Below are 24,484 nucleotides of genomic sequence, written 5' to 3'. Positions count from 1 at the left end.
CTCCCTCTCTCTCTCTTTCCCTTCATCTCTTTCTCTGACTCTCTCTCTCTGTCTGTCTTTAATTCACTCTCCTCTGTTCAGGCTCTTGCCACTGCAGCGGAGAACTTTCAGGAGGAACATCAGTGGAAGGATGACCTTCAGGTGAGTTTTGTTATGTCATTTGTACTATGATACAACAAAACACAAAAATCACCCCCATGCTGTTTGCTATGGGGGATGGGAGGGGGTGGGCACCCATGCTTTGCCCCTGTTATCCACTCCTTTATAATTGCCCTTAGCATAGCCTGCTTCTGAATGAATATTACTGCTAAGTGCAAAGACATAATGCAAGAAGCAAGACAGACTCCCCTAAGAGTTTGTATTTGGCGACACCATAATGCATTCATAAGCTAGGCTTCCACTCTTTCTCTCTCTCTCTCTGTCTCTCGCTGTCAGAGAAAAGGATGTTATTCTCTCCCAGTTGGAGGAGAGGAAATAAGTGGTGGAATGAAATGAAAAATGAATGGCCACTGCTGCGGTTTGGGAGTGGGTCTGGCTGTGAGCACATGTTCTGTAATGGGCTGAGCAGTGTGGTTGGAGAAAGGCTGAAGGGAGTCTGATTAGGAAGTGTCAGGCAGCTTCCCTCTGACCTACAGTAACACTCTGGGTGAAGCTTAGTTGCAGAGAATGACCCAGTGTGACCGACCTGTATGTGTGTGTGTGTGTGTGGGGGGGGGGGGTTCTGAGAGAGAGGAAGGAGAGAGCAGGACAGAGTGAGACTGAAGCATGAGGTTTGGTTAATAGATCTGATTTCATGGTGAGCACACACCTTGTATGTGTATTGGCTAAATTTCAACTGGGACGCTTTTAGCATGCATTTTAAAGATTGATTTCACTGCAAGTGCATGCCCTGAATGCCATAGTACTTGTTTTACAAGTGATCCCTTCACCTATCTTGCTCTTTCTCTCTGTCTCTCATACACACACACACACACACACACACACACACACACACACACACACACACTCACACACACTCACTGATTCTTCAGCCATTTTTCTTTGCTTCCCTCTTTTATCTATCTCTATTCCGTCTTAATTTCAAAATGTCTTCCTTCTCTCTGTCTCTCTCTCTCTCTCTCTCTCTCTCTCTCTTTCTCACACACACACACACACACTCTCCCTTTGATCTGTGCTTGTTCATTAGTTTATTTACTGGATGATGAGTGAGAATATGCTTGACACCGTAACACCGTCGTTGTTACTCGTAAGGATCACATTGCCATGCTGTTAGTTAATTGGCCGGGGTAGTTGTACCCTTTACATATCAGGCATCCAGTTAAAAATAGCACGTTGTGCACCCGGGCTTGCAATGGTGCTATCTTTTTGCATTTATAGCTATCCTTAATTGAAAACATGCTGTTCTATATCCTCATAGCAATAATTCATATAATAGTCAGGGGGCCTATGTGGTTTCTGTGGGTTTGAAATGTTAATTTTTGGAGAGTTGTTGGACTGTCTTTAGAGGTCATTGAACATGGAGAAAAATTATGTCTCCATTTTTTTTACCTGTTTCAACCCTATTTTTTTGAAATTGTATATTACACTGTAATTAACACCATACATTTCGCCTAAATCACTGGCTATGTTGAATAAAGTTCACAAAACAGTTATTTTCAACAGTATTGTATGTCAGTATTATGATTGTATGTCAAACAATTAGAGATAAGATCAACAACCAATCAGTTTCACCAAATACACATACTCCATGGCTGAAAGATAGCAAAAACATAACAGATGAGACCTCGAACAACATTTAATTCATTTACATATACACAACATATTAGATCTCACCTCCACAATTTCCACCTTCTTAAGACTGCTCTCCCTTTCCTGGATAATGTTTTGCTCTAGATTATAAATAATTCAATGCTATCAAGGCATGTACAGCAGTCGTTTAAGACATCTGTTAAGCCCTCCCTCAAAAAACCTAGCCTTGTATCAATACTGGTCCTCCTGGACTGATACCTTAGACCATGACATACTACTTAGGCTTGAAAATTTGGCATCAAAGACTCAGCACTTGCTTGGTTTAGATCACACCTTCCTAACCATCAACAATTTGTACAGGTCCATAATAAACCATCTACCCAGATTATGGTAACATATGGAGGGCCTCAAGGCTCAGTACTGTTAGCAGATGATACACAACTATACCTCTCCATAAAACCTGATGAATTAACCCTGTTAGCCAAACTTGACACATGTACTGTATAAGAGATATAAAGACACGGATGACAAATAATTTCCTGCTTTTGAACTCAGATAAAACAGAAGTTATGGCTTTAGGTTCTAAATAGATGAGGGATATCCTATCCACATCACAGGCTACACTGTAAAAAATAATAAGTAATGGTTACTTGAAAAAAGGGTGGAAACTCGTTGCCTTAAATAAGTTAAGTAAACAAAACTTTTCTCGTCCAAGTTATGTTTACTTGATGTCTACAAGTAATGCTTACTTAGAAGAAGTTATCCTTACTTAAGACTTTAAAGTTCTGGTTACTTACTTCCAACTAGTAAAGTTTACTTCATGCCCTCGAGTAAAGCTTACTTAAAAACAAAGTTGTATTTACTACTGTTAAATGAGTTACCCTTACTTTGAGTTGTAAAGGGTACTTTATGTTGGATAGTAAAGTTTACTTGCAGAATGTACACAAATAGTTGGCACTATTAGATTAGATAACTTTATTGTCATTTTGCAGAGTACAAGTACAAAGACAACAAAATGCAGTTTGCGTCTAACTAGAAGTGCAAAAAAAGCAGAAAAATGCAATGTGATATACAAAGACAGGTGGTGCATAGACAGGATAAGAAATATGCGGTGTAAACAGTAGTATACAGTTGGTTTACAGAAGGTGGTTTAGAGTAATATAAATTAGGTATAAATATGTGCAGTGTATTAGCAGAATAAATATGGATATTCGGTATGAACCATATAGACATATATGTACAGTATACAGCTATGTGCAGTGTGGTAACAGTAATGTAGTGCAGAAACAGTAACATTATAACAGTAGTAGTTTGTCTTTCCTATTTTGCAGTCAGCGCATATTGGAATTTTCCCTCCACAGGTACATGCCTGTAAATTAGGGAATTCGATTGCGCCCACGGGGGCGGTTCAGCGAAAAGACGGGGCGTGTTCCGGCGCAAACGTTCACTGTTGATATTTTGCAGTTTCAGAAAACAATTCCGCCACAGACCAGGAACTCCCTGGTCTAAAGTCTGTGGCGAAAATGCAGATGCTATTTTAAGGGCGCATGCATGACCACAGGCCTGCATGAATGAATGCGTTGCACACCAATCTACAGACACCTCCGTGCACAGACGGAAACATTCAAAGCCTTGATAATATTTGTCCATTTCCCGGTTTTGTTCGTGCATTGGTGACCTAAATATTTAGTAGCCTATATAGTACAACATCTACATGCAATATCTTTACAACAACGCTTAATTACGACCTATTAATCTGGACAACTTTATAGGCTACAGCCCTATAAAGGCTAAAGTTACTTTTAGTTTTGTTCCAATTTACCGTTGTGTAAGGTTTTAAGCACCAAGCTTTGCTATGTTCCCTCCATCCTTTCGTTATTTTCAAAAAACGTTTTATATCCATGATGGCCTTGAAGTCTTGAGTTAGTGAATTAGCTTAAATCAGCTTTTCATGTGCTGTTAACCAGCAACAGATAGTACAAGAAAGCAGCAAGTATGGTTACAATTTCTGTACAATTTCTGTAGTTGCTGCATCCATTCATTGTTATTCTCTCTCCTGCTCAAATAAATGTTGTGCGTGAATTAAGTTGATGATAACGTGTTTACAAACTCTGCTTTACAGAAAATATTGTAAATAGTCTACTGTCACGCAGTTAATGGGATACTGTGCAGAGTTGAAAGTTAGGTCAACTTAAACGAAGCCCTTGCTTGGCCGCCTGTGCTGCGCAACGCACACTTAGCTCCTCTCATCTACAATGTAGTTCCCATTTCTGTAAACCATACATAATTTCAAAGAAAAATATTACCACTCGAGGGAAATCAGTGTGGTGTCCATGTGAAAATAGGCATAAATCTAGCGTACACATTTTCACGAATCACTGATGTGTTGATGACATAAATTAGGAAATGTTAGAGGACTTAAGGAGACGTGATGTTGAACTGCATGCCGATGCCATTTAACCCAAATGCCCCAGCGGCAGCACGGGAGAGAAGAGATTAACTGACAGAAGATATGCATTGTCTATAGAGAGGTAATGTTAGATTACATTGTACATTGCAAATATATCACCATGCATTCATAACCTCATGATTCAGTGAGAATGATCCCAAAACATCGGAAAGTATGTCTTTGTGACAATTCTGTATTACATTTTGTCAAGAGGAAAAATCAATAGCTAACTGTTCCCAACTGAACAGTGATTATAGCGCTGTGAACGCTCCTGGCTGCGCCTGGCAAATACGCCACCATAGCAATCAGCTATGGAACAAGCGTGCCTGTTGTTAAAGGGAATGTGAGATGACGCTCTGATTGGTTTATTGCACGTTACGCCCAAACCACACCCATGATTAATGTAGCTACTTCAGACCACCCCATTTTAGATTTGCGTCGGGCGCAACAGTCAATATCCCGCCGGTAAAATAGCATCAGCGCCTAAGATCCGCCCACAAAGTCACTTGCGTTTTGCGCGAAGACACTTCCGTTTCAGACCATTAAAATAGGGCCCTATGGGTGGGATAGAGTAATGCAATTGTCCGCGGGGGTGGGTGTCCCCCGTCAAGGTTTCCATGGTCATGGTGGACACCTCAACAGGCACAGGCAAGGAGGCATCGGGTGGGGGCTTAGTTGGTTGGTTGTCACCGGGATGTAGAGCTAGAGTTCAGTAGGGTGACAGCCGCAGGGAAGAAGCTTCCTCTGAACCTGCTGGTTCGGGTGCAGAGAGACCTGTAACGCCTCCCAGAGGGGAGTGGGGTGAACAGTCTGTGGTTGAGGTGAGAACAGTCTTTGATGATGCTGCGCGCCTTACGCAAGCATCACTTGCCCTGGATGGCCTTGATGGAGGGGAGTGAGGAACCGGTGATGCGTTGGCCAGTTTTCACCACCCTCAGTTTTTTTCGGTCGTATTCTGGTGTAACCTCCATGTTTCAATCTGTAGTGTTTGAGCAACTGACCTCTGACTTCACATCCAAACAAGCACAACTTACATGTCCAGTTCATTGCTCTGCATTTTCAGTTTTCCAACTGCAAAAAGAAAAAGAGGGCAAAATTATTATCAATATGCATCTATTGGCCATGTTTAACTAAAACAGCTCTATTGCTTCAGGCCTAGTACATTTATCACAATAGAATTTAAAATGTCAATCATATGTTGGAATTATATGACGCCATTTTGCACCTCAATAACGGCACATTCGTTTAAATTCCACACACTGCAACCTAAGTCCTCTTGCTAAATCACAACGAAAGATTTTAGATAAAAGACCATGGCTTTCTCAGTCAGTAAGGTTATGAGTCCAATTATCCTAATTGTTTTATCAATACAGTAGGAATATCAACGTAAACCATACACAGTTTAATCTTTACACGTTTTGAATCAACTTAGCATGCTAGCAAGCGTTTCTCATGAGAAACGTTAGAACTAAACCTTATTAAGAGCTCATGAAGACAACTGCTATTGGCAAATTTATACAGCCTAGTTCTAGACCCCAGGCGCCACCACTTCCTCATAACTTCGATAACAAAAAATATCAAAGGGCTTGAATACCTAGAATATTTGTTTTCTGCTCCGCATGGTCTGAGGCAATGTTAACTCGCATAGCTGCTATCAGTTAGCTGCAAACCTTAACCGGCGCAACACTACTGTTGAGCATATTGTAATGCAGCGTTGAATGGATGAATAGCTTACATAAGGGGTACCCCGCACTTTTCAAACCACACTCAAGCTTATGGTTACTGTTATCGGCCACTTAGCAAGTTGAACTTAACATTACCCCAGCTGTTAATGAAACCGAATGTACAGTTTTGCACAAATGCTGTTAGTTCAACCTATACTGTAAACATTTGACACATTAATACATACTGTAAACTTACCGGACAGAGCAAGTCACTGGTGAAGCTGCGTTACACTCCCATCCCAACAGTCAGCCACACCGTAACACACTGCCGACCGTTGGCTGTGGAATCCAGAATGCTCCCTCTGCTGACTGTGCGCGTGTGCACTGCGTGAGTCCAGTTTACTCAGGTCTGAGTTGTGAAGCTTACTCGTGTATCTCAAGTTTTAGACCCCATTGATGCAAGTTCGGCACATTACCAATGTTACTCTAGTAAGAACACTAGGTCAGCCTATAGTAAGTAAAGTATACTTGTGTTACTGCAGTAAGATGTAATGTTATTTTTTACAGTGTACATATAGTGATCTTCCACTGACCTCATCCACAAGTGTTAAAAACCTAGGAGTTATAATTGACCAGGACCTAGCACTAAATAATCACATACAACAAATCACCAAAACTTCATTTTACCATTTAAGGAACATTTCAAAGATAAGGAAGTCCTTATCCTTACCAGATACAGAGAAATTAATCCATGCCTTTGTCACCAGGATGGACTATTGCAATGCTATTAGGCTGGCTGTAATTATACCTGTCTCAAGAACTTACAGCTTATACAAAATGCAGCTGCTCACACACACAAAAAATATGAACATATTTCCCCCATCCTAGCATCTTTACACTGGCTACCTGTTAAAAGTAATTGACTTCAAAATATTACTTATATCTCTTGGTTGGTTGCCTGCATTGAAAGAGGACACCTCATGAAGACGCTCTTTTGTCTGCTTCTGACAGAAGAAGCACTTATCTATGCTGGCAGCAGCTGCTGCTGAACAAGTGTACAAAGTCCCTCTAGATGGACTTGATGCAGTTGCAGTTGTTGCTGCAGGTTCAGAAGATGGTCTACCACGTCTTTTCTGAAGACACTGAGTCCTGCCTGCTTCACATGATTTCTAGTAGCGAATCTTAGCATTCTGCAGATGCTCACTGTTACCGGTGGATTTGTAGCAGTTCCTGTGCCAAACTGCTTTGTTCTGTTGTAAAATAACTGCACTGTAACATTGTAATTGTTGGTTGATCTGTGATCACCATCTCCATACTCTCTCATGGACAAAAACAAGAAATTTGCCATATGTCTCTAGTGATGGGTCCTTCACAAGTCCACACATATCTGCCACTGGATACATAGCCCAAAATCTGTTTCTTTTAGAATATGTGTGCCATCACCTGACTAAAAGAAGGACACACCTCAGAATATAACCTAACTAGACTGTGCCACCATGAACTATGAAAATGTGCTTGCTCAAATGTAGAAGGCTAGAAGGTCACTAATATCACTAACCATGAAGAACAGAGCACTATGTGCTTCAGGTTATTCGATATTCTAAATTCTATAACTGACAGCCATCAACAGCCAACTGCTAGTGGGCCCTATCATGACATTCTAAAGTGCATCGTCACTCGTCAAAAGTCTATTCAAATTTAGTAGGATGTCCAGTTCACATTGGGAGGGTTTTCCTTCTCAAAAGTGGAGCGCATGGCGTAACAAGGTGTTCCTAGGTCTTTTAATCAGTCATATGGGTGTGTTTGGGGCGTAACATCATTTTAAACCAATGAGAATGACATCTGTCATTCCCTTTAACGGCGCAACGCGCGATATGTCAAATAAATGCATCGGTATTTTGGCATTCAACGGCACATTTGAAGGAGGCTGCTTGCAAGACCGTATGGAATAGTCATTCTTAAACCATGCTTTACTAAAATCTAGCATAGCCTTCACGCATTTGCACTCGTCTATTATTTGAACTCATTGGCAAAGTGAAACTAACTTCACCAAGGAGTCAGTCAACGACAAGACAGTTACGTATATGCAGTTACTTTCACTATTGACTGACAATGGGTTACCATCGAAAACATAGGCTGGAAAAAGCAACACTTACCCTAATGTTGCTCAAATGACTGAATAAAACAACATTTATCCTGCAGAGGAGTTGCTTATATCTCGTGACAGTGCGTCTTCAGCTGTGCTCCATACCTACGTGTCTCTCGCCTCTCCCCTAATCACTTTTAACCGTCATTACCAATTTGCAAATGATGGTGAATAACTACTCATTATGAGATGTACAGTATTTCGTAATATCTTTATTCTAATTATGTTTCCCATTGTAATCGTGCAATTTGTAATGCTTTGCATGGACGTGCGCTGGTGTGCGTTCATGAATGACAGAAGGATGGTGCGTGCACCTGCCAATATGACTGTTGACATGCGCTCTTAAAATAGCATATGAACAACTCGCCATTGACTTCTGACCAGGTTTAGGTGGTGTATGATAGCGATTTTTAGACAACGTGATAGGTCCCTCCTTAGGTTGTTAATTGCCACACCCCTGGGCGCAATGCTTAAAAAATAAACGTGCAAAATACCAAATTCAACTTTCCGGGTGAATAACGAGTATTACGCCATGCGCTGGTGGCCCAAAATACAGCCCAGTGTCTCTTTTTGTCTTACTCTCTCTAACACACACACACACACACACACACACACACACACACACACACACACAGAGAGAGACACTCACCTGTCTGTTTGTCTATCTGATCCTTTTACCCTTTCTTTTCTTCACACTTACATAGGCTATGGAAGGCCTTACAGACTTCAGCTGGTACTAGCTATGTAAAAGTCTATTAAACTTGATTTAACAGAGATCTCTGCACTTTGCGCTCTGAATGGGTGTAGACAAGAACTGGCAGAGCAGGCTAGGCCTACACTCAAGCACACTAATAGGCATGAATTGATAGTATTGATATTGTAGTATTATTTTTTTAAGCAGACAATTTCTTGTTAAAGAGATCAATCATCAGCCTAAAAATGTTTTGTAATGTTGTATTGTTTATGTGGTCCACTTTTGCACACTACCTTGTAGAATATCTTTGCTTTTTGGCACCAAACCCTATGCTATAATACCAGCAATGTGAGGTTTATGGACAAAACACTAAATTTGACCTTTTCTGAATTTGATTTGGGTCCTTCAAAACTTTCAAAAAATGTTAAAAAATTAACATGCGAACCCCACAAGCCCCCAAATTAGACACATAGGCCCCCCTACTATAAAGAATAATTAATGGTGTTCAGATGTTTTATAGATGGGGTTTCATGGATTCTCAAAATGTTACTGACCTTTACATTGTTTATTGGGAATTATGAAGCAAATGAGGTTGCTTATCTGTAAACAAGAGGTCTGTGTTATTTGGTTTGGCAGTGTGACAGTGGTTAGTTGCAGGGGTGGAGGAGTGTGTGTGTGTGTGTGTGTGTGTGTGTGTGTGTGTGTGTGCACTGTGTAGTTTTGGTCTCCTTTTTTGAAGATAATTGGTCTAAGATTAATTCCCCCTATGATCTCATTAAAAGCTGACCTGAAGTGCATAGCAGCACAACATGCTGCCTGTGGCTCAGCAAATTCTAATCTCTCTCTCTCTCTCTCTCTCTCTCTCTCTAGCTGTAGGGAAGTGGCATTTTTGTAACATTGCTCTTTTTTCACTCTCCAACAACTCAAATATGGTCTCTGTAGATACTTTTACACATAAACCTGATGTGACCATCCTTCTCTTTATCATATATTTTATTTAGAGTCATAACCTTAGTTAAATAAATGTTATGGCCATTTAAAAGTGTGAGAGGTTACCAAAATGCCATAAGTCCTATATCCACCATTTCAAGGGGGATTTAAAATGTTTTTACAGATTCTGGATCTCATTTGGTGCTATACCTTGACCATAATAATTCCCTCCTATTCACTCCGGTTTTTAATTTTTGTCAAAATATTTGGCCGAAAAGAGCCCCTTGGATCATATATGTTACTATGGACTTGAAGCTTTTATATTGTGTGTGTTCCTTGCAAGTTGTGCATTAGTGAGGCAAGTGTTTTACCATCAATTCCTGTTGTAGGGGACCCCCTTAACACCCTCAGTTAGTTTCAGAAAGATTGGTTAACTTTTAAGGGATTTATTTAGAATTTCTGTATTTAGCTGACGTTACCGAAATTCCACAAATTGTGATGAAGAAGTTTTGCTGTCTACAACAGTATTAAAATATAATATTTGCAGTTTTCTTTGTGTAAAAGGGAAAATCAGTAGTCTGTGTAGTAAACCAGTGGTTTCTGAGCAAAAATCAAAATTTTTATCATTTTTATTGAGTATATAATCTATTGTGGCATATTGGTAACGTCCCTTATTTTTGCTATTATTCTACTTGTATAACACCAAAAAAACAAATGATCACCACAGTTTTGAACAATATTGTATGATACTTCATTTCATCTAGGAGAAATTCAGAGGATGTGTTTTAAAGGAGAAATATGAACTAATAATACGTTTCTGTGGCATTTCTGTAACACTGCCTAGGGTTAGGTTTAGTCAAACTATGAACAATATCAAAAAAACATTTACATCATTACATCACTGAATCACATATCTACTTGACAAATACTACTTTTGACATTTATGACAATATAAGTAAAAAATATAGACATTTCGACATATAAATGAATGAGAATGAATGGGAAATATAAAATGTTTGTGATTTCAGCCTGCATAAAATTAAGGGGGAAGGTATCACTATAGCTTTGGACAGTAAAGTAACACTTATAATATTGTTGGAAATTTTTTTTACAAAATATATTGGAAGAGAGCACTACAAAGTAAAAGTGTATTTTGTGGCATTTCTGTAACATTTCCTAGGGTTAAGTTTAGACTAACTGTGAACAATGTCAAAAATGTACATCATTGAATCACATATCTACAATTGACAAGTACTGAGAGTAGAGTTTTCACATGTCTAGCAGTCTGTGTTCAAAATGTACTGACTGTGAGTTCAGCTGGTCAGTTTGTAATGCCCATGTGCCACATATGAGGTCAGATATTTTGCATGTAGAAGGGTGGAATATGACTTTGCATACATTAAATGACATCTACACATCAAGAGCTTTCAGGAAATATATGATACAAGGCACCTAGGTGTAAGTATCCCAGAGATGCATCCTAAAATGTACTGACTGTGAGTTCAGCAGGTCAGTTTGTAATGCCCATGTGCCACGTATGAGGTCAGATATTTTGCATGTAGAAGGGTGGAATATGGCTTTACGTGCATTAAATGAAATCTACACATCAAGAGCTGACTGTAAGTTCAGCTGAGGTCAGATATTTTGCATTTAGAAGGGTGGAATATGGCTTTGCATATATCTCAAATAAAGGTGTTGGAGCCTATACATGAAACTTGCTGCTTTTAAAAAAATCACTGTAATCAGTAAACATTGAAATAACATTAGGCTACAGGATGAAATTGGGTGCATTTTCTATGGGTTCAAACAGCATATTTGTATAATACCAGCATATTTCATGGCATAGCATTTTCTGAGCAGAGCTTACAAATAGGGAGCCTACTGTAGGCCTATTTCTCTAGCCTAAATGTAGGCCTAAGCGATCTTTGGAGTAGAAGAATGTATCCATCTCTTGAGCAAGTGTGCTACAATTGGCACCAATGTGTGCGTCTGGCTGTCTTGTTTCATTTAATACCTTTACCTCAAACATAGGAGCAGATATACCCATAGTTCAGCTTCTGAAAGACAATGATGATAAATTGTATCTCCCGCGATTATTTGCGCTATTATGCGCTAGACTTGAATTACGTTCATTCTTATAGCCATAGCCTAGAGGAAAATAGACATCCAAAAGATGAATCTGATTTATTGAAAACAATACTTGGTGGATGATTTTCCACCATCTATGATGTAGGAAGTCTTTAAATAGGCTGACATAAAAACTGAGAGTGAATGTTCCCTCTTTGGATAAATGGATAAATCCTACTCCAAAGATCACTTAAATTTAGGCGAGAGAAATGGGCTATTTAATTGCAAGTTCTGCTCATGTTATTTCAATGTTAACTGATTACACAGTGTTTTTCTTTTTTTAATCCAGCAAGTTTCATGTAGCCTATAGGCTCCAACACCGTGCACGTATCATGGTGTTGAACGCATTCCATCGCATTTCCATTGCGAAGGCGCTCCCTTAATTTCGTAATCTCAACCAGCGCTCAATTCCAGAGCCAGACCATGCCCCTAAAGACGACCCATCACTCGATTCTTGCAGATGGGTCATTTGAGCTTTTGTTACACCCCGCTACATCGTATATTTAAACAGAAAAAGTATAATTGAGTGCAATGAGTTTTGTGCAGGACGCAATCTGCGCGACACTTGACATTTCAGTCTACCACGCAAAGACTTCAAAATTGGCCTTTGACTGGACCGGATACAAGATAGCCAATGTCTGGTCAAGATATAGGATTATCCTGCATTGGCATTGCATGGAGGCAAAGTTGTCATTTTAATGTGCATTGATATCATTGATCAAACATGAATCGTTGATATCACTCACGAAGCAGTTGCTGAATATCCTGTGATGATTTTGTTTGATAATTTGTTATGATAAATGTAGCTTAGAAATAACGATGAACAATCAAATATAGAATGTCTCAACCTTTATTTTGGCATGCTAAATTATTTAAAATACAATACAATAAAATACATGTTCAAATTCGGCCTTTACCCGACATCAAACGCAATATATTATTTCACCTTATAGTGGCGCTGGACCTTAATACAGCCCTAAAAACTGATATTTACCGGGGGGCGGTGGTCGTCAGGGGGGGGGGGGGGGGGCCTAAGGGAATTTTTTAAGCCTTAGGGGAAGGGCCAGGAGAAATGTTTTGGCCTGGGGGGAGAGCCGAGGAAAATTATTTTTTCCTGATCCATGATATTTTTTCCTCCTGATCAATGATCCGTTTTCGATATTTTAAAAGGCCATTATACGACTTTTTAAAATTGTTAGTTTGGACCCCCCCACTTTTGCTGTGCGAAATACCAGTGCTGTTTTCAGCATATGTTTAGTGCCTCATTGTCATTTTCATTGGATTCTCCCATTTGCGCGTAAATCGCTCGTAAGCTTTTTTAGTTTTTTTGTTACACGCATTCTCCCATTCCGCTTCTGTCACACACACAGCGACAAGCGTCAAATCCCCCGCAGTGTTGATAAGGAAAAAAGCCTTATAGGTACGCCAAATAAATAATAACCTATAGGTTTATGCTATGTAAAACTCCCCATTAACAGCATCGTGTCACTAACCACAGCTAAGACTGCACAATCTCGTATTCACTCTGTTGGATATCTGAAGCCAGTTTGTCTACTTAGATACTGTAAATCCTCAAATTATGGTCGGGGTCTTAAGACAAAGTACAGGCCTTTAGGGGCAGAATTGTATTCGAGACGGCCCTTTATTTCTTATGCGAGTTTTATTTTGAGACATGCGTTTCTTGGAGCGGCATACTGGTAGGCCTTCAAAAGCATGACATTTTCGGTTTAGTTTGATATTTAATTTACTTTTCGACTGTTTGATTATATTGTTAAATGTTGGGACTGATGGGCACTGAAATCTGGGGGGTATTTGATGATCACTATTACGTTCCATGTTGAAAGAGTGTCGGGATTTCAAACAAACCATCCGCTTTCATGCGTTAATTGAACGTCCGCGGTCCTGTAATGGAAACCTTATTGCGTAGCCAAGTAGCCTATTGATTTATTTTTAAATTATGCATGATTTACTTTTTATTAATTTCGTAGGCTGGAATGCTTCGAGTCGCGGCAACTGTGTTTAAATGTAGTAGCGTGTTTCAGCCTCTGGCGAGCTCTAGCAAGGCGGCAAGCGACTGAGCTTGAGAGCGACATGTTGGAGAACCAGCTGGAAAGTCAGTGGCCGAATGCACGCAAGAGTTGTATACATAAGAAACACCCAGAGTTTGGGGGTGCCAAAACGCGTAACTCTCCCTCTATCGAGCGTAAATGACACAGGGGAGAATTCTGGCAGAGTGAAATATGCGTAATACGCGTTTTTTGACTGTACGCACGCACTTGGGTTAATTCCCCTCTTAGTGTTTTGTTGTGCCTATAGGCAATTCCATGGAAAATTACGTTTTTTGTAACATCCATAACGCCAATAAAATGTGATGGTATGGTATGATGTGAATGATTACATGAAATTTGAGCATTTGCTATTTTTGGCTGAAGAATGTACATGAGAAAAAATGAAATGTACAGAAAATTAATGTTATCATTCACATCATACAAATGCCAAGGCATTTCACTGCCGTTATGGATGTGACAAAAAGTCCACTTTCCGTGGAATTGCCCTCATACAGTGTTGGGAGTAACGCGTTATAAAAGTGGCATAATGTAGGCCTAATGGGCCTAATTTGCTGTAACGTGGTAGGCTAATGTAAGGCATTAAAAAATGCATTTTAACCCGAAATGAAGTGGTATTTTGTTTTTATAGGCATATACAAATTCGCCAACAACGTCGCAAGATCAACAGAGGAGAAAAAATCAGTGTAAATTGTAGAATGTTATCTCCTGTCAGGCCTAGGCTATAGGCTACTTTCAAGATGATTGTGGCTGCATCAAGTCGGACTCTACATTTGCGACATGGACATAAAGGCCTGCTTGAGCATATGGAGGCAGAACATTCATTCATATCACAGAGGGTAAGCCTCTGACTCTGGGTGGAATGCCGCCTAGATTAAAAAAGTTAAAGCGATTTTGGAAGGCTACACACCTTCCAAAATCGCCTGTTTTCCGTTGTATGTTGACAGCTGCTGGACGACGATGGAACAATAACGATTTTTTTAAACTCTCAATTAGGCCTACTGTAACTGTGTGTCAACCTGGCGTTCGTTAGGACCGTACCACTGGAGGAGGGACCGCTCATAAACTCCCCTTAATTGTTGCAAACATAGACTAGATATAGTTGCGACTTCCGAACAGTTTTTGTGAGTGCTACTTTGTTAATATTTGGGGAAACTGCGAGTAAGGGGCTGCGACCTTTCTACATGTAGGCTGCTGAAGTGCCGCGAGGGCGCAGAAAATGAACTTTTGATAGTCGAATACATTGAATAAGTCAACTAATCGCGGCAGCATTAATGCAGCCTTGCTTACTGATAAAGCCTCGGATACGACCTGCCTGCTTGGCTATCCCTAACTGTATCCCTAACAAGGTGTGTCGGACATGGGGAGGGAGAGAAGTTAAGAAAATGTGTTTAGTTTCACAGTGTGCTGTGCTTGCAGGGGGGTGGGGTGGTCAGTGTCTGTATAGAGAAGGGCCAACTAAAGATGCAGAAGAGCTACTGTAACTGCTAATGAAGAGTGGAGTGGTGCTGGGATGAAGAGTTCTGTAGTGGGGACAGGCTGTAGCTGGCTGAGAGAGAGAATATAGACACCATATGATAATTTAATCTCCTGTTGATGTATAAACAAAATGTTTAAAATGTTTTGCATGATTACACTAAGAGGGTGGTAAGTAACTCAGATTATATTTAATTGTATAAAAAAAGCTTTTTATTTCATATGTTACAAATATTCCACTCCAAAAAGGAATGTTACTAAAATGCCACTTTGGTTACAGAAATGCCATTTGGACGTTACCAAAATGCCACATGATGTTACAGAAATGCCACTAAGGTTACGAAAATTCCACAAAATAGGTTACCGAAATGCCTTTACAGCTCTCTCTCTCTCTCTCTCTCTCTCTCTCTCTTACTCTCTCTCTCTCTCTCTCTTACTCTCTGTTTCACACACACAGACACAAACACACACACACACACACACACACACACACACACACACACACACACACACACACACACACACACACAGAGCTTAGTAGAGTTGTTGTACCTTCCTGTTCTACCTTCATTCACTTTTACCTCATCAATCATCAATGTAATTTTAGTTACCTAAAACATAATCTAAGCAAAAATCAAATCATTTTTTGTCATGTCTGTTGTTAGCTGAGTGGTGGAAGGTTATATGTTTCATGTATGCTTTTGTTGAATATTACATGAAACCATGAACAAAGTTGACTTCTTTCCTCTATTTATTTGATTCATTTTACTTTACATGAGTCTAGACCTCATGTATGCACCACCCATGAGTTTTCATAAGCACAATGAAAACATATTTTCTATTCCATACATACCCTCGCTCAATTAACTTTTAACAAATACTTTACTATTGGTGTGATGACTGAAGCTGACTGATGGACAATTGAGGATGATGCTCTTTATCTCTCCTCTCCTGCAGGCGGGTGAAATAGTTTACTACAACGCCAAGGAAAATGTGAGTAACCTCTTACTCATTAGCCCTCCAGTTCTATCTCACCGTTATCCATCTGTCCTAACAGCATTCTTACAGTAACTGTTTTACTGCACATTGGTCATTCAGATGTCAAGATAGTCATTTCATTCCTCATAGACTGTAATCCATTCTGTTGCATTAGTGGTTGACTTGAATTACAAAAGTGCCATTAAAATGATGTTGAGAATCCTGCTAATGAAACAGTTGAAATCAAATTCCTAATTGAACCAGTAAACTGTGTAAGCCCTGCTGATGCAGTGGATAACCGCATGCCCAGAAGTCCAGCCTTCATTAGATGTCCCCTGAAATAAATACAGGTGTTCTATTCAAAGTCAGTGGATCCCTTTGTGCCTGCATTCTATTCTACCAATATCAATCCTAGTGTAGAGCCAGCTACAGACTCTAGTTAAAAATAGAGCCTTAGTGTCTTTTGCAAGTATTTTTATGCAGCCAATTAGAGGATGTAGCTGTTCAGGAGACAAAGTGAAATAGCGCCTGGTTACCCGGCATTATGTCAGGTTTAGCATTCAATCCAATGTACCAGGTAGAGACAGCGGTGGAGGCACTGAAGAAAGAGAGTGGACACCTAGTGGCCTTACATTATGTTCGGACCCAGTGTTACGGTCAGCGTTTAACCCAGTGTATCCGGTAGAGACAGAGATAGAGAGATGGAGCAGAGGGTGAGAGTGGACAGGAGAGGGAAAGCGTGCTCCAGTTATTAACACATCTCCAGCCTGATGATTTATGACTCCGGGTTCCTCTGGCGAAGTGCGAACCTATTGGAGGAGAGAATGTGGAATAGAGATCCATCTGGTGCTTCTCCTCTCGGCACACATACATCCTCCCACACACACACACACGCACACACACACACACACGTGCACACACACACACTTGCTCTCTCGCAAACACATCCACACATCCACACACACACACACCCACACACACACACACACACACACACACACACACACACACACACACACACACACACACACACACACACACATTTTCACAGATGCTGAGAGAGCAACAGCAGCTCATGTATCACACCTGCCAATTATGCATCACATCAGAGAGAGGCTGAGAAAGAGAGAGAGAGAGAGAGAGAGAGAGAGAGAGAGAGAGAGGAAAATGAGATATATATATATATAATTATATTTACTCTTTGTATAAATGTATATTTATGTGGATAATATTTCAATAATTATGCAACATGACCTAAAGAGAGAGAGAGTAGAAAGTCTGCAGGATGGAGGAAGGAGAACATACAATCAGATGTGGAAGGTGGCGTTAAAGAAAAAGTAGTGTTGCTCTCTATGTACACCACACTTGCTAATAGCGTTGGTGGTGTGTTTCATGGCAATGCATCACTTCTTAAGATAGCTGTTTTGGTGGAAGTAGTCGACAACATCAACACATTTTTTATGTTCCTACAGTACCGTGACTTTTCCCTTTTATTCATAGAATTATTTAATGAAACTGATTTATAACCATTGTGTGTTATTGTGAATAACATCTCAGCCAAGATGATCTTGTGTCAGCAACACTAAGTTTAAACCTGACCTTTGATGACATATTCCCAGCATTTTTTTTTTTATTTATGACGGTCTGGAACAAAACAATTTGTAGTCAGTATTTTCAGATGGTCAGTATTTTCAGTTAATTGGAGCTCTGTCATTTACTTAACTTCAAATATGTGTTTGAGTGCTTACACCATAGATACAGTATATATTTAGCCTGGAAATCCAGACCGAAATCCAAAAGATTAAGGGTCTGGCTATGAAATGGCCCAACTCAAGGGGCAGCATCAAGCATGCATTTGAAAATATCACTGCACGCAATTGGATAACACTACGACCAATGTTTACTGACCTATTCCGGACGTTGATGCAATTGGATAACACTACGATCAGTGATTTTGGACTTTGACGTCGCAGCTCTGTCTTCATCTGTTTAGCTGGCCTCTGGCCCACCTACTGTGTATCAGATACACCAATGTGATTGGTGCAGCTCGGCTCCATGGGCATAGGTAATGAGCAACATTACTCATCGCCAGAGTCACTCGCTGAGCAAATTCAAATAGTGCTCTCGCGAGAACTCTGTTATATATTCAGATGATGAGTCCAAAGACACCACGTCTAGCCGGTTTGACCTGAAGTTACTTTTTACGGTCTGACTTAGCAGTAGGACTATAATGTTCAGTCAATTTAATCCTTTTAAAACATTTTTTTCTTTATCAAGGACTTTTCAAAGAGCATAAGCAAACATCTAAACACCCCCACACCCCCACCCACACACACACCCACACACCCAAACCTGCCTTGCCATAATGCAATTTCATCGTGTCCTTCCTTGAGTCTGGGCATGCCAGTGCAAAGGCAGACTGACAGGATGTCTGTTTGGATTCCTGAGCATTGCTCACAGGATATTTGTAGCTTTATTGTAATAATAATGGGAAAGGAGAAGGCTTTGTTAGGGTTGTATCAAACCCTTCATAAGCGTGCAAGGGAACCAAGCAACTAAACAAACACCAAATAACCAAAATGATCTTGATTTCTGGTAGTGTCTGAGTCTAGAACTAACTTAATTTTTTCCTAATTTTGAGACATTATGTGTTAAATTAAATATGCTTCTAATCACAAATGAGTACAATACCATAGATACATTGAACATACAATACCATACAATATGCCTCTTCTTATCATTGCTTAGTCTTTTGCACTATGCTATGTGTAAGCTTTTTTAATTCATGGAATCTAGCCTTCTAGCATAACTAAAATGTGATTAGGTCACTGTAAAATGCAGTGTGACTGCAGCTTGTATCACTGTTTCTTTCAACCTCAGATTTGCACACATCCCTAGAGCAGTCAAATAGCCTACAACCCATTTGCTTTATCAGTACCTTGGAGCAGAGAGCAACTTACTCAGCATCAGAAGAAGTCAGGATGTGGTCAGATCCAAACCTTAGGCTGCTTTGGGAGGGCTCGATATTAGGAGGGACGTTTCTGGCGACTACCAACCAAATGTTCCTTTAATATTAAGCGTATTTGTCTACGGACATGTTGTGTTTTGCATCTGCTGCAATCTGCCTGTAATTAACAAAGGGGAAATAGCAACAATTATAGAGAGAAAATAAACAAGAGCATCCTCACAGCAAAACAGAGAGGAAGAAGAAGAGGGGAAGGGTAATGCAAACAGAAAGAGAGAGAAAGAGAGGGGGGAACAGAAGTGAGTGCTGGAAGACATTTCCACATTAAAGCATTTACAGTATTTTGTTTTGTAAAAAAAATCTCAAATTTGCCCTAGCAGAAATATTCTGTGCATCAACACGTTGCAACTCTTATTATGTGTGTGTGTGTGTGTGTCTGTGTGTGTGTGTGTGTGTGTGTGTGTGTGTGTGTGTGTGTGTGTGTGTGTGTGTGTGTGTGTGTGTGTGTGTGTGTGTATTCCCATAGATCAATGGTAATGACACTGATAAAGAAAAGAAAAATCGGATCAGGCCGGATTTCAAAGAGGATGTGCAATTCAGACGGGTAATCTCCTACAACCTCTCTGCAGTACATATCCCTACGGACATATACGATGGCTGTAAGTAACATGCATGACACATGAGTGTATATAAGTGCAGAATCTCTCTCTCTCTTTCTCTTTCTCTCTCTCCCTCCCTCCCTCTCTGTGTGTCTGTATCTAGTCTTTCTCCCTCTGTCTGTATATGTGTGTATGTCCTCCATTGCTTATTTCAGTCTCTCTCTGCACACAAAGTCTCCCTCTCACACATGTAATCTCCACACCTGTTCATTTATACACTTGATGTACAAGTATCCAGACAAATGTATGTGTACAAATGGAATAAACGTAAAGTATACAGAGGCAGCAGTGAGTCACAAAAACTTCCCTACCTGCATGTGATGTCATGCGTGACGCATTTGGTGTATCCATGTGTGTGTGAGTGTTAATTGGTTTGCACTTGTGTCTATGTGGTGTGTGAGAGTGGGAGTTGGCAGGATGGCCGGGCTATGGAGTTTCTCTTCGCCCTGTGCATGCTGGGTAGGCGTCTGGTCCTGTGGTTAACGGCACCGCTTTAGATTTGACCTTGTTACACATACACACGTATGCACGCACACACACGATCTCTCTCTCACACACACACAAAACACACACACACACACACACACACACACAGACTGTAGTACTTAATAGTTAATTTGTTTGCTTTAAACAAACAACTTTCATTTGGAGTCGAGCTGCCTGGTGATGTTCAAATTCTAACACAGCCAGTCCATTTCTACTCAAGAACACACTCACAGACACACATCCAAAAGCAAATCCGCAGATCCATCTACACACAGATTAATTTGCAAACTTCACCACAGATATACAGAGACAGAAGAGAGAGAGAGAGAGAGAGAGAGAGAGAGAGAGAGAGAGAGAGAGATAGGCACACTCACACATACACACACACACACACACACACACACACACACACACACACAAACACAATCCCTCGCCAGCAGTCGCCCCACCTACACACACTCTCACATGCTTGATGAGTGTTGCACTGTGCACAGGAGGACCCAGAATGATAATGCAGGCCAGGGCTGTTTATTTATTATTTATTGCATATTTGTAAGTCGATTCATTATTAACGACAATGAACTGGGGCTGGCTAGGATGCAGCAGGGGGCTCGCTGGAGTGTCTGGAGGCAGAGGGCATCCTCCGCAAGCTCCACTGGTCCATGGCACACACACTCACTGACAGCTGTTTGGGTATTACACGAGCATAACCATCAATTAGTAAGGCTAGTGTCACTGTAGATTTGAATTAGCTTTTGGCAGGATAATTTCAGTGTGCTTGCATGGCAGCCATGCCAAACCCACTCAGTAGTGGGTAATTATGGCGAGAGAAAGAGGGAGAGAGAGGGAGGGATGTAAAGAGAGGGGGAGAGGAGAGAAGGAGAGAGAGAGAGAGAGATGATGATGGGAGAGAGATACTATAGTATCATTATTAGAATTTACTTCTTGAGGTAAGATGGCTATGGATGTTGGCAGTCTGCTTGCGTGCACGGCTCTCAGACACATTTATTGTCTCCTGAGGGATGTATTCATAAGCTGTTTGTGTGTGTGTGTGTGTGTGTGTGTGTGTGTGTGTGTGTGTGTGTGTGTGTGTGTGTGTGTGTGTGTGTGTGTGTGTGTGTGTGTGTGTGTGTTTGTCTCTCTCTGTATTGATGCCTGTCATTTGACCGGCCTTGCAGACTGTGTGTGTGTGTATCTGTGTGTGTGTGTGTGTGTGTGTGTGTGTGTGGATGGAGATTTAATTGTTGGCATTGAGGTGGCTCTGGCCTTCTGGTTATGAGTAACACTGGGGAAGAGACTAAGAAAAGGAAAGCATCAATGTGTTTCTGTCTGAAAGGATGTGTGCCTGCCTGCGTGGGTGGGTGGGTGTGGGTCTACATCGTTTTGTGTCCCATTGAGGCCAGTGACATGGACCTCATTTAAATACAGCAGTTAACGTGTGTTAAATTCAGCTTTGTGTGTTTGCCTTAATATGACAGCACTCAACTCATTACCTTATTACCGTGAATAGCCCTCAGACCCGTGGGACACAGAGATGTGCATACACACACACACATAGGTACACGTACACTCACACACACACACACACACACACACACACACACACACACACACACACACACACGAACACACACACACACACACACACACACACACACACACACACACACACACACACACACACACACACACACACACACACACACACACACATACACATGCAGGCAGGCACAAATGGTCAGGGCCCTTTTCCTCCCCCACGGCAGAAAATTGGATTTTCCAGGATAAAGTGGTGTGTTTGAGGAAAGGAGCCAAGCGCTTACCAAAACCTGGGTCATTAGAAGAGACAACACACAGATTCACACACCCTCCAGATTGCCTCTTATATGCAGAGAGAGAGAGAGAGAAAGGGAGGGAGGGAGAGAGAGTGTTTGAGAGAGAGAGAGAGTTGCTAATGGAGAAGAGATAGATCATGAGGAAGGACAGAGAGATTGAAGGAGGGATGGAGAGAGAAAGAGGAATAGAGATACAGAGTGGGTGAAGAGAGGAGGCATGAGTGAGTGAGAAAGACAGACAGAGTGGATCCCATAGAGACTAATAGGGAAGAAGAGCAAGAGGATGAGAGAGAGAGAGAGAGAAAGAGAGAGCAGACACATCAGAAACCTCCCATCTCTGTTTTGAAATTGAAATTCCTCTCATCCTCCTCTCTTTCACATCCACCCATCATTAAGCGCTTTTTTTCTTTCCCCTACTCTCTCATGTGTGCATACCCAGCCCTCTGTGCACCTATTAGCAGCCCTGCGTTGGATTTTGTGTAGCGGTATTTTAAACTCCACTGTTGACAGGCACAATTATGTTCTTATTTAGCACAATCTCGTTTTAACTGCACGGCGATCTGGGCTGGTTTATAGACATGGATTTGGCGGGGTTGATTGATGACAGGGTAATTATAGGTTTCCATGGTTTCCTGTCAGATGGTGCAATAAGCTCAAACAAATCCTCTGCAGCTGGAGTGTCGACGCGCGAGCGAGCGGCGGGGAGCGTCCTCGTAATAGTGTTGCCCGCGCCCCGATAACAGTCTCTGCTTTCTCCGCACCTCCCTCAGATCTTGGCTTTTGTCGTCTCTTTGTCTCTTAATTGCCAAGTGTTCCAAGTGTTCCCTTTGTCTTTGCACCCTCTCTCCTCAGAGTGCGCTGTGTGTTTAAAGAGACGCGCAAGTGTTCAAAGGCTAAACCAGCACACACGTGCTCATACACACACAGGCACAAACACGTGCACAAACATGCAAATGCATAGAAGCATACAGACACACACACACACACACACACACACACACACACATACAAACAAGCACACATAGTCATAGTCATAGTCAAGTTTATTTATATAGCACAATTTAAAACAACCTGTGGTTGACCAAAGTGCTCAAGAAAAATAGATGATAGAATAAAGACACAAAAAAAGCACAACAGGAAAATAAAAATAAAATAATATGTACATATATATAGCCTATATAATTACATTCCACACTTCATTTACAAGCCATTGATAGCATATGTTCTTTTAACTTGGCTTTACTGTAAAAGCAGCACCAATAGTTAGTGTGGATCTCATGTGAAAAGGCAGATTGTTCCACAACCTGGGCCCAGCTACTGAAAAAGCACAGTCACCTTTATTTTTTAGACGACTCTTAGGTACTGAGGGCCAGATGTACTAACGCTTTTGCGCCCACTTTAGGCGTATTTGTTTCGCAATGTGCGTGTAAAATCATTGCGAGGTATGTACAAACAGGCCGCAATGATGTAAAAAAGCGCAAACTGCCTGTCGCGGGAGCTGAAAGTGGCAGATTGCGTTTGTCATGTCATGCATATGCAGGATCCAGGATCCAGGGGAAAGTGGAGGATCCAGGGGAAAGTGGGAGTTTAGCGTAAAAAGATGGGAGGGGAAGAGTAAAGAGCGCCTAATTATTTATTCCGCGGTATTTACAAAGACTGCTCCTAAAAGCGCACGTCTATTCTGCGCCTAAATACTTCCGCCTTGTAAAAGCAGGTGTTAATCCAAATTGCAGTTCAATGTGTCAATAAGAGAACCTTTCAAAGGCAACAGAATCACTATTTAGAGCACCAGTTTTTGTGGTGAAAGTATTTGTAGCCTACTACCAAAAGCAACCTCAACTTTCGTTGGCCTTTCGAATGTCTTACTTTCACTTTCACGTCATTCACTTAAACTTTCCTACTTGCTAGATTTGACCAATTTTCCATAGCCTACGTGCACAAGTAGTTTGAGTAGAAGTACTGATCGTCATTATCTCCCTGCTTGTTTACATCTTATCATGTATGGTATTATTTCATGATCGCTAAACGTTTGATTCTTTTTAATGTTGTTATCAGTTAACTTCATTCAACTGCGCTTGTATGTAGGCGCTGCCATTCAGTTGTGGACGTTCGCAAATTGCGTTTATGGGCGGAGAAAAGCAGAGAGGCGCAGTTTACACTAAGGATTGAACGATTGATAAATACGACGGAAACTTGGGTCTGACAGCGTTCGCAATCTGCGGTGTGTCCACGACGCTGATAACGCTACGTTCGCAAATGT

General features: G+C 41.0%; 1 protein-coding gene across 1 annotated transcript in view; it reads left to right on the top strand.

Annotated features, from left to right (window-relative positions):
• The window catches only part of LOC143100252 (voltage-dependent calcium channel subunit alpha-2/delta-1), a 112,434-nt gene that overhangs the window by 42,158 nt on the left and 45,792 nt on the right, over positions 1 to 24,484 (top strand). The window contains exons 4-6 of the mRNA XM_076263242.1: positions 82 to 141; positions 16,259 to 16,294; positions 19,771 to 19,903. Of these exons, the coding sequence (XP_076119357.1) occupies positions 82 to 141; positions 16,259 to 16,294; positions 19,771 to 19,903 (229 nt within the window). The remainder of the gene's footprint in view (positions 1 to 81; positions 142 to 16,258; positions 16,295 to 19,770; positions 19,904 to 24,484) is intronic.

This window comes from Alosa pseudoharengus, unplaced genomic scaffold (assembly GCF_046254945.1).
Source record: "Alosa pseudoharengus isolate Yale_2024_CS ecotype anadromous, Long Island Sound unplaced genomic scaffold, YU_APseudo_1.1 YU_APseudo_1.1_scf_10, whole genome shotgun sequence".
Lineage (NCBI taxonomy): Eukaryota > Metazoa > Chordata > Actinopteri > Clupeiformes > Clupeidae > Alosa > Alosa pseudoharengus.
The sequence above is the reverse complement of the archived record's forward strand: the minus strand, read 5'-3'. Positions and strand labels throughout refer to the sequence as shown.